Source organism: Uranotaenia lowii, chromosome 3 (assembly GCF_029784155.1).
Source record: "Uranotaenia lowii strain MFRU-FL chromosome 3, ASM2978415v1, whole genome shotgun sequence".
Lineage (NCBI taxonomy): Eukaryota > Metazoa > Arthropoda > Insecta > Diptera > Culicidae > Uranotaenia > Uranotaenia lowii.
Genome location: NC_073693.1, coordinates 177,933,793 through 177,945,953, shown reverse-complemented (window position 1 = coordinate 177,945,953; position 12,161 = coordinate 177,933,793). Strand labels below are relative to the sequence as shown.

At 36.3% G+C, this 12,161-nt stretch overlaps 1 protein-coding gene across 1 annotated transcript in view; it reads right to left on the bottom strand.

Annotated features, from left to right (window-relative positions):
* Nucleotides 1-12,161, bottom strand: part of LOC129758503 (oxysterol-binding protein-related protein 9) — a 154,329-nt gene that overhangs the window by 34,476 nt on the left and 107,692 nt on the right. Inside the window, exon 8 of the mRNA XM_055756009.1 lies at nt 5,323-5,419. Coding sequence (XP_055611984.1) covers nt 5,323-5,419 — 97 coding nt within the window. The remainder of the gene's footprint in view (nt 1-5,322; nt 5,420-12,161) is intronic.

The window sequence follows — 12,161 nt, the reverse complement described above, 5'->3', positions numbered from 1 at the left end:
ATCCATGTTTTTTTGCTGGATTTTTTAGCAATGTTCACATAAGTAAATTTGAATTTGAAGGGAAAATTAAATATTTTGTACTGAAAAATTCAACATCATTTTTGTTTCTTCTGTAGAACCGAGCTTGCTAATGGTTTTGTGCCGATTTATAAATTCTCTCTGGGAAATTTTTCGCTGAACAACTATGTTGAAGACCGTAACTTCGTATCTTATTAGGCAAAAAAGTTATAAGCTGTTTAATAGTGGTATGTCTTTTAGCATTGAAAAACAAAAATTCAACCCACATAACTGCTGGGTGCCTAGCGAGGTATTGCGTGGTTAACATCGAATATCTTTATGGGGTAAAAATAAGGTTTGTGGTTTGTTGACATAAAATTTACTGCAAGAATCAATGAATATTTAAAATTCATAGTTATATTTTTTTGAACTTTTAGTACATTTCTGGTGATTTTGTTTTCCTAACAAATTTCCATAAGAAAATTAAAACTCGTTGCACAAATTCAGGACTGAATGAATCGATTCCGAATATTTTATTGTTATTTTCGGCAGCAAAAAAAATTATGGGAGGTGTTAAAATGTAGATATAAATTTGAAATTCCCATACAGTGCTTGCAGCGGTCTAATGCTCAGAAATAGTATGATACACTATAGAAAAAAATGCTTCTTATTGTCCAATCAAAGCATATCCACAATGATAACATATGTAGTTGAGAAACAAAAAGCGCTTTGGTTTAAACTTCTTTTGCTCATTATCGAACGGGTTATATTAACGTTTTTTTCCATTACGGTGCAATACAAGGTGAACCAGCGACTATAACTACAGTTTTTGCTACTATTTTATGGACGGGCTACATGCAACCAAAGATAGGAGTACCTAATGATAGAATGTGTCAATTTGCTGCAGCTTAAGGTTAAGATTTCCTCATGCAGCACCATCAGCATAGGTGCATTGAAAGTTGATTCTTATTTCAACAACAATTGCAAGAAAAATCGCCAGCAACAAACTTTTTATTTTTCAATATGTCAGCAAACTAATATTATGCCCTAACCGTCTTTTGCATGAATTATGAATTTGTTGAAAAAAATTTAGCAAATTAAATTTATTGACCTCAAACGATGAAATTTATACAGTGAGTGAGTTTGAAGGTGAATCGGTATACAAATGGGAAAAATCCTTGAGATCCAAAGATTAAGCAATCTACACATTTTGTTTTTCGCTTCTCGGGACTTCTTTGATGAATTGCGTAGAAGCAAGTAAAAATTCAATTCACTTTAATTTGCTTTATCGGCCCCCAGCTCAGAGGGTCCCGCGAGGAAAAAAGCTTAAAATTACTCTACAAAATCATACTGTTTTAAGGTATAAAAATCTAGGAAAGGAAGCAAAAACTAGAATATTACAATAAAAACGTAAAATAAACCTTCCAAGGGGCCCCCTTTAAACGGTATCTCGAATAGTTTCACTCTAATTAAAGTTTAGGGGGCCCCTAGAGTATACATTGCAGAATTTTTGCGAATTTATGCGGAATGAGCAAATCATTCCGGAATCCGGACAAAGTTAAGCTTAATCCAGTGATTACATAAAAAAACATCAATAACTCAACGACCAAAAACTATACAAGTCATTTTTATAATCATGTCAGCAGCTTTCAAATAGTTTTCCGAACTCCTAAAATAAAATTAATACAAATACAAAAACATAAAGGCTTTTACGGCGGCTGGAATAATTTTTTGAGCTTTGTAAAAATTTGAATAAATTACAATAATTATCAGTTTTCGATCAGAATAGGAAGAACAAATAAAAACATATCCTGTGTTGATTGTGTGCAAATTTCTCGCACTTACTTTAAGCTTTTGCATTATTTATGAGGAATTTTATAAATATGCGATATATGGATAGATTCGTGTTAACTTAAATCTATTAAAAGAATTTATAATAAGTTTTGCAGAATTTTATCCGGGCAATATCCGGATAAATGCTAGGTATTATTTTAATTGAAAAAGATAATGAAGAACATGAAAACTACATTTGAAATCATTTGAAAAATTGAGTTTTTTTTCTAGGATTGCTGGGAATAAAATTAATCAAACCGGGCGATCTAGAATGAATTTTTCGATCATTATAAAAAATTGTGTTGATTAAAACCCTACATCCTTTTTCCGCTTATCCATTAAAAGAAAATTAAAATTTGAAAAAAAAAACTACTAGAGTTGCTGAAACTGGACCAATTGGTAATACTGAGTTTTTCATCTGATTTTTATTCCAGTTCCAGTCTTAGATCTGAAATTCAAATTAAAGCTTTTCCAACTGAGTCAACGATATTTTTATTCAATTGAACTTTCAATGAACTAAAAATCCTGAATATCAATTTCCAATAGACTTTTCTCAAATTAGTTACATAATAAAAATATTCTTAACATGAATTCTCTATGTTTTCAATCTCATCTCTTCCAAATTTAACAATAGAGATTAGATTTATTGCGATTTTCATGTCTTGTGTTGTTTCTTCAGTTTCATGTTTTTTTTTAGTATTGAGAACTGAACATTTTTGTTAAAGGTACTGAACTGAATCAAAGATATGAAATTAAAATAAACATTTGGAAAATAAATTTAAAAAAACCTTCAGTTCCATACTTTGGGACTGATAGTGATTTTGACTCCCAATTTTAAATTTGAATTTCATTTATAATTTGTTCCTCGGACTTGATTTAAAATTATGATTTGATAAGAGAAACTGAAATATTTGCTCTTGAAGCTTTCTTTCGCGAATAATTTTATTGCGACAACCTTGCTTTAATATACTTAAAATCCAGTGCAAAGTCGAATGTATGCGCTAAAATTGTCTCAGAAAATGCAGATTGATAGAAAGTTCGAAAAACAGCTACCATTGAATAGTCATCAAAAATTCTGTGTTTCGTGTTTTATAAATCTCACAAATTATGTCAACTTTCCAATTCACTTTTCAAAAACTGACTTACAGCTTTTTTTTCCAAAGCATGTTATGTAAAAAAAATCTTCGACTTTGAAAAATTTTGATATATATGATTGTAGCTGAATATTGTTAAAAATCATATTTGGGTCACGTTACAAGCTTTCCGTAACTATAAATTTAATAAAAATCGATTGAGAAACAAGAGAGTGTTATCGGAAAAAGTGTTAGGGGTCATTTGACCCTAGGCGGAATAAATAGGTACAGTTGCGTTCAAAAAAGAATGAAATCGCGTGAAGTACAAAAATGAGGGGGGGGGGGGGCGGGTACAAAATGAGGTTCATTATCGCCAAGCAGACGATTTCATTCGTTTTTGGACGGATGTTTGTATGGAAAACATCGTAATCCATTTGTTCTTGGTTTTTCTTTCTCAAAAGCAAAATTTTTCACAAAGAATGTTGTAAAATGATAGGAACTTCATTCCTGCTTTGTTAAGAAATAGATATTTTTCCAACAGACCTGGTATTTAAACAAAAGAGCGAATAGAATACTTGTTTTAATTGTGTATCAAATTTGTTTTTCGGTATAATTAGCAGGTCATTTCTAAAACTCTGTTCTTCTTATTTTGCACTCTGTTGGATCATTTTCTCTTCCGAATTAAAGCACGAATGAAGTTTTTATCAATTTACAACATTATTTGTGATAAATTTTGCTTTTGAGAAAGAAAAAACCAAAAACAAATGGATTACGATGTTTTCTATACAAACATCCGTCCAAAAAAGAATGAAATCGTCTGCTTGGCGATAATGAACCTCATTTTGTACCCGACACCATTTTTGATCACGTTCATCGATTTTGACGAAACTTGACCTGGTATTAGATCAAACATTTTTGCATCTTTGTACCAAATTTCAAGATTTTTCAATGAAAATCATCAAAGTTACAGGAAATTTAGTGACGGAACTCCAAATTTCCCTTTTTTACGGGAATAGCTGTAACTTCGTTTTCTGTCATTGTAAAGACTTCAAATTTTGTAGAGCGTTAGTTGGATAGTTGTACTAGATTGTGTGAAATTTTCATACAAAAATATCAACCGAGAGAGAAATGGCAGCTTGTCAAAGTTGGAAGTGGGTGCGCGGCTTCACGCGATTTCATTCTTTTTTGAACGCAACTGTATATGTACCACATACGTTTTTCGAAATCTACAAACTTTAAAAAAAGTATTATAATGAAAAAAATACGTGCATTTTGAAAATAAAAAAAGTTATGAAATTTTCGAAAAAAAAACAATTTTATTAGGAGTTATAGTCATTTGAAGCTAAAAAAATGTCAAATGTCATTTGACCTCCTCCGATACGTTAAGTGTCAATGTTTTCGGTCTGATTGATATGGAAAAAATGAACAAAAAAAATTTAAAATAAAAAAAAATCAAAAAAAAAAAAAGAAAATCGTTTTAAACAGTGGAGCTTATCGTCACGGAAATGTCTTAAGTAAATTCTAAAAAAAAGAATTAAGGTATTCGAAAAAAGATAAAATTGTGGATAAAAATTCATGAATTCATTTTTAGTGAAACTGTGTAACTCGTAATGTCATGTTCACATGTGTTTTACCGAAATTTTCATTCATGCATTCAAAATTTATTCACTAGAGAAAGTGTTGCATTTTTTCGAATCTGGAAGGTAGAAAAATGAATTTTGAGAAAAAAAAACTTCATCTTTGAAATTGTTAAAGTTTTAAAAAAAAACGAACACTGCTTTCAAGATTTTTTTTTGTTGTTTTTAACTTTGAAGATGAAGTTTTTTTTTTTAATTTTTGTTCTACTTTCAAAAATCGTAATATCTAGATTTTTAAAAATCAATGAATGTGATATGATCACGAGATTTGATAAGGAACTTATAAGTGTGCGCTGGAACCTTAATAAACTATTTTAAGAAGCAACTGCTGAAAGATCTTCTTCAAGAATTCAATATTTGCTGAGCCTTCCAACTTTGGGTGTAGCTTTTCATCGAACGACGACGAATGGTTGTGTGGGAAAACTTGTCACCATGCAGACGGAAAGGTTGGATTGGATGATGGAGGCAAGTGGTAGGTAAGTATTCTGGCATGGAGAGAAGCGCGGTTGGGATGCGCGCAGTACAATATGAAAACGTTGCGGCGAATACAAACATATACGTTCAACAATAATGCCAGCGGACGGAAATAGGAACGGGAAAACTCAGGGGGTTGCTTTTTTATGCGATTGTGGTCGATTATGTGTAATAAAATAAACGGTTTGACAATGATACTGATGAGCCTAAATTTGTTGAATAACGTTCTCGGTAGCATGTTACGGAATAAAGTCAGTCGATATGGAATGGAATTATGGGTGGCATTTAGGGATTTAGGCACTACTTACCTTGTCGGCGTGTTCAATTGACTAGAGGTGAATGGATCATCGTTTGCGTCGTAGAAGTCGTCCTCTCCCTCCGAACTGGAGTAAGATGTTTCCGGAACTGTGGAAAACATTGAACTCTCGGTCAGCATAGATTTGCGACACTTGGTCAGAACATTTCTTGCGAGCAATAAAATCCACAGTGTTGCGAGAGCACCGCAAAACAGAACACATGCACACTCCAATATTTACAAATTTTAGCACCCTAAACAGTTTGATTTGAAATCACAAAATTAGTGTTTTGAATTTGGCTTTTGTTGGGTCGAACAAAACCAACAAGCGTTCCAAGTAAGGATAATGACTGATTGTTTCCGCAGTGGAGAAGAAGGTAATGAGGAGCAACTTTATGCATCCGACGTGCTACTGGTGTATGTTTGTATGGGAAGCCTTGTATGCGTGTAACACTCACATACGCATCGTCATCTGAGCACGTGACTACGGGCTAGTGGGAGAGGAAAATTCACGTGCTTTCTAGGTTTTTCGATCGTGCTCTTTCCACAGTGAGCTTGAAAAGTTTCGGGGCGATTGCACGATTTTCTTTTGCACTATGGTATTAAGGTTACAAAGGTTCAAATACACAAAGATTTGAGTTTCACAATTATATTTACTCATCATCAGTCTTAAACATTTTAACTGCATTCATGGTTGCTAGCGATTTTATGTTTTGGAATCCAAAGTTTTTCCTGATTTTTCCCGTTAAAATTGGTGATTTTTCAAGGTTTTTGGTATATTGATTTTTCAAAATGAAAACATGGCGAATGGAAAAAAAATTGATGTAAAGCCTTAAAATTTCAAACAACAGCCTCTCAAAACTTAATTACTAGTTTGAAATCATCACGAATACTATAAAGTTTTTTAACACGTAATCTTTTAACATCAAATTGATAGGTTTTCATAAAATATTGTGACGAGTCCAAAGCCATTCGTAGCTATTCATTGTTTTGATCCACAATTTCAACAATATTACAAAAACATCATTTCAACAATCTTGTGTTGCAGGCAATTGCGTCGGCGTTTCATCCCGATTCCAGGGTTACAACGCAAGAGACGGGATAGACGGCATCTAACTTCAAAAGGGTCATCCCATAAAGGTAGGTTGTTAGTTTGAAATCCACTAAGTTAAACCAATTTTCAAACCGCATCTTGATTAAAGGGCGAACACGAAATTATTGCATCACATTTAACAGGGCATAACTTTTTTTACCATTGAGTAAAAATCAACCAAATTTTGCACACTTTCTAATTGATGTGTATTGTTTACATGCTGTCAAACTCGAAGTCGTGTTTTTCGATTTAACAAAAAGAGGAAGGAGATGAACCAACGCGAGTCGAGAGAACAAATTCTTTCCAAACACCTGGAATTTCCTAACCTGTCGCACCGGCAGTTGGGAAAAATGTTGAACACTCACCATTCAATCGTCTCCAGAGTGTTAAAGCGGTTCACGAGGCGGTTGACGTTGGACCACGGCAAAGGAGCTGGAAGAAAACCGGGACCGAAGAACATATAGACGGTAGGAAAGGTGAAGCGGATGATTAAAGAAAATCCCAACGTCTCAAGCCGTGATTTGGCTAAAAAGATCGGCATGTCGCAGAGCTACGTCCAGAATGAAAAGAAGAGAGCTGACATACATACATACAAGATACAGAACTTCCCGAACCGCGATAAGCGGCAACAATCGACGGCTTAACCTCGGGCACGGAAGCTCTACGAGAAGATGCTGACAAAATATGGCTGCTGTGTGATGGACGACGAAACGTATATAAAAGCCGATTTTAAGCAAATTCCGGGGTTGGAGTTTTTCACCGGCATGAGCAAGTTTGATGTGGACGACAAATTTAAGAAGAAGAAAATATCGAAGTTCGCCTCCAAATATCTCGTTTGGCAGGCCATCTGCTCTTGCGGACTGATGAGTTTCGTGACAAAAGACACAGTAAATGGCGAGATCTACAAATCTGAGTGCCTTGAGAAGCGCCTTTTGCCGTTCTTGCAGCATCACGACGAAGCTCCACTATTTTGTCCAGATTTGGCATCTATTCTACAAGTGTCCTGGAGTGGTATGAGGCCAATTCTTTCCATTTTATTCCAAAGGTCAATACGAGAAGGACATGTTGAGAAATTGGAAAAAAAACTGAGAAACTGGTACCGGATGACACTGTAAACACTTTGATGGAGGGCATCAAGCGAAAATGTCTTCAATTTTACACTAAAGGCTCCATCGATTAACTTTTCTTTTGATTTATGAAGTAAATATATTTATAAAACTATCCTCAAATTTTGGTTCGATTCTAAACATTATAAGAAAATTGGCATGCGCATGACATTCTCGGTGTCGCAATAATTTCGTGTTCGCCTTTTACAGGAAATTGCGTCCACGGTTCCGTTCGATTTCGGGATTAAAACCCGCATTGTGTTCACAGGCGAGTGTAAGCTTCCAGAAAAGTACCGGAGTTATTCAACTACCGCGCGTTATTCAACTGAATGCATTATCTGCTGCTGGTGTGTGGAGGTCTTCCATGGTGGCAGCGAATATAATCTCGCCGTGAAATTGATAAATGGTCACCCGGTTCCGAAATCAAGCATCCGGATCTCTAGCTGTTCGGAGTAACAACACCCCCAGATTTCAATATTCCGGAACAAGTCCCTTCTTAAGCGGGTGTCTCCGGACGGTTGCAGTTCCTGCAAAAAAAGATTCCGGTTTGGTGCGATATTCGGATCAGCTCTTCGTTGGAATCAATCGACTTTTCGAATCCGGTTCCGGTTGCCTTGGTCAATGATAATCGTATGTGATTTGTGCTGTATTGGGTGCTAACTGGCACCAGGGTGCGTCTATTGATTGCGTTCCGAGTACGACAGACGCATTCTCAATAGCAAAAGTGTGGAAACGCTTAGAACAGCTGACCGGCGTGAGGGTCACGTCGAATCGCCGTGAGCCAGTGAGATCCAGAGAACCTCGAGGGCTTCAGGCATTTGAGGTCAACATATCGTGGGAAAGGAAAGCAAGGATTCGCCGTGCTCTCAAAAATTATCGTCATCTTGCTTGATGCAAGTGCACTAGCTATGCTATGAATCACGGTGTTTACTAATAAATAGAGAACCATAAAGTGTAAGAAGAGAATTTGCTGCAATCTCTTTTGTAAACGACATAATTAATAAGCGCGTTCAGTCTGTTTATCTACTGATTCATTTAAACTTTTATTGTCCGTTTCGCGACCGCCAGTTGAGAACAAGAAATCTGTTTATTTTAGCCTCTGCTCGAACTGATTATGGAAAAAATAGTCCAATGAATTGTCTAATGCAGAATTATAATAAACATTTCTAGAACACTATGTTTATTAAGATTGTAACTCCTGTAATAGGAACATATTATCGAGCTCAAGACAATATATCAATAAACAGAAATCATATGTTAAAATCAATTTAACATGTAGATATAATTTTGGTAAATATTTAAATATTTTTTGAATTCCAAAATAAATAACTTCCTCGGCTGAGTACCACCCCAATTCATCATCGAAATAATGATCATTCTAACCAGAAGAACGCCAGCAAATGCAGTAGATCGACCGATGCAATCCTGTGTTGAAGTACGTGACTTAAGATGCTGTCTTCTCAAGACCATCGGCCACAAACTTGTTTGGCGTTAGGCGAATGACTTCCTTCGGGATGCCTTTGTAAAACTTAGTTGAAAGGGAATTATAAATTTGGTTTTCGAAGGGGAAGACGAGATCTATCCGAAAACTCGCGAAAGAGAAGTTAATTGTTGAACGTCGCGATTAGGCTATACGCCATATCGGGTTGTTCTGGTCACAAAGATGAATCTGAACAGATAGCCGAAGGACTAAAGTGATCTCCCAGCCACTGATCCTTGATTATTTGAACACGAAAGATTGAAGCCACATCGTGTAGTATAGTCTAAACATACTACATTTTAAAGTTTACGGCAGTGTGTAGTTAGTGTGAATCCAGCAGATTGAGGGTTGTTCTGGAGCTACGTCCATTACGTGGAGATCCTATCAGGAACACCAATCATCCCGGGTTGACCAAGTCGGAATACCGACTTCAGTTCTGTTTCGTCGCCACCGTCCTAACCAAGCTCGCTAGCTTTTGCATGCCGCATAGGCACTGCTGTATTCCGCAGACTTAACCAATTTTCGTCAGCTGCGATCACTGCGGGCAACAACCTCGTGGATAAACCACGCGGTCGCCAGCTGGTTCAAAATTAGTTCACGCCAACCTCACCATAGCTACGTTCATAAGCTTTCGACTAGCGTTCATACGCCGAAAAGGCACTAGGTAGCCGCAGCCAGGAAGCGGAACACGTGAGGCAAAGGTTTCCCTCAAAACCCAGCAAGGTTATTTGATCAACTCACATACGAATGACATGTCTCATTAGCGATCGCTGTACACGATCATTAGCGAATCGCACAGACATTTACAGAAATTATGCCGCGCGAGTTGAAATTTTGTCTGTGACATTGATCTTGGTAGACTACAGCAAAAGTAGCCTTCACCACCCACGATTGGAAAATCCGAATCTTATGCCAGTAAGTGGAAAAACGTCATGCATATGGTGAAACACCATGCCGCTCCATTATAAGCACTACCAGTTGAGATAAATTAAGGAAAAAGAAATATGTAATAATTAGGCCTAACACCAAATGTGAATACACCACAAACTTCAGTAACGCAGTAATAAAAAGTACGGTTCATGTAATGCAATGAAGCTGGCTGGATTTTAGTGATCTGATGTTTTGATTGGGGTATTTTGGAAAGGGGGTTGCAAAGTTGTTCGTTGTTCGCTCACTTTGTAACGAACTACAGCTAATTTCCCTTTCCACAAGCGTCTGTGGAGTATTTCTCGACTTCGGGGCGGCCTTTCAGCACTTTCAGGGTTGAAGTACAAATCCCTTTCTGGAGACCTTTCTGCTTCTTTCCCAAAATAAGGAATCAAAAGGAACTCGCGATCGAGTCTCATTCAACTGGGCAAAACAGAGAAAGGGTGGGTGGTCTTCCGATTGAAAGTGGCGCCTAAGCTACTTGCTAAGAAACAGAAAGTGTGTCGGGGCTCTCGTTATAATATTTGGTTCGAGATCGTGTATGTAGACTACAATGTTCGGCGAAATAAATAAATAAATAAATAAATGTGCATACGACGAAGCAATGCGTAAATGCGTAACAAAAAACGCAGTTTCTAGCCGTGCTCGTCATCACCGTCATCTTGTGGGAGCAGATGACTCCAGCGAATGCTCCGGAAGTGGGCGTATCACACAGTATCCAGCATGTGCATAAGTTCGCAAAATTTTTCTCATTGCAAAGAACCGGGTGCACGGCAAAATGCCGAAAACTCATTAGCCTTCAGATTTAACCCTCATCCGCATTAGGGTGTCATTTTGACACCATTGCAAGTTTGAAGGCTTGTGACTTTTTTCAGAAGCTTCAAAACACAAAAATTTCTTCGAGGACCCTAAATGAATTCAAAAGTTCTTCAATATTGCATCTTTAAATTTTTTATGGACGAACCCTGGAAGCCTGGACAAAAAACTCCCTTTTCCGACTTTTGGTGTCATTTTGACACCACAAAAGTAAAATCTATTTAAGTCGTTTGAATTATTATGAACTTCATATAAAACTTATACCAATAGAAACCTTGTAATGTCAGTAAAATATGTTTAGAACATTATATACAGCTAAAGTTACAAGTTTTCTCGTTATTCAGCATGAAAGAAAAAAAATCCGAAAAAACATGCCTCACGAAAACTGCTGTAGTTCATATATTCCACGTCAAAAAAAATATTTGCCTTATGCATATGAAAGCTGAAGTTAATGCCTACATCATGAAGACAACAAATATTTTTTTTAATTTTTTTTAATGAAATGGTCACAAAAAGTTCAAAAAAGTGGTCTAAAAAACCTACTTTTCATTCGATTGCTAGTAAATACTGTTTGAGCGATGGTAGAGTTTTGAAAAAAATATGACTACGAAATGTATTAAAATTCCAACATTTTGCTGTTTTTAGATTTTTGATGCAACAAAAATTGAATTTACTGGAATTTTTCAAAGTTCACTACTTTGCGCAATTTTTTTACAAATTGAAATTTCATCTGTTTTTTTGGTCCACCGTCAGGTTGTACCTGGATTTTCAGTGCTTTTACTTTGTTTGGACCAACCAAGAGTATATTCATTGGAAAGCACATTTAATCTGCATTCTAGTGAGGTGCTACAATTCACGCTGTGAGATTTCACAAAAATATGAAAATAATAAACGTAAAATCATTCCTGAATTTCTAGAACTACAAGCACCGCGTCCAGCAAAACGTGTTTGTTTGCTCTCCGAGTAGGTACGGTGGGTGGTGATTTGGGCAGAGAGCGAAGCCGACAGACGAAGAAATGCACGACACGCATCGTTATTTCGTCTGTCGGCTTCGCTCTCTGCCCAAATCACCACCCACCGTACCCACTCGGAGAGCAAACAAACACGTTTTGCTGGACGCGGTGCTTGTAGTTCTAGAAATTCAGGAATGATTTTACGTTTATAATTTTCATATTTTTGTGAAATCTCACAGCGTGATTTGTTGCATCTCACTAGAATGTAGATTAAATTAGCTTCCCAATGAATATACTTTTGATTGGTCCAAACAAAGTGAAAGCACTGAAAATCCGGGTACCACCTGACGGAGGACCACAAAAACAGATGAAATTTCAATTTGTAAAAAAATTGCGCAAAGTAGTAAACTTTGAAAAATTCCAGTAAATTCAATTTTTGTTGCATCAAAAATCTAAAAACAGCAAAATGTTAGAATT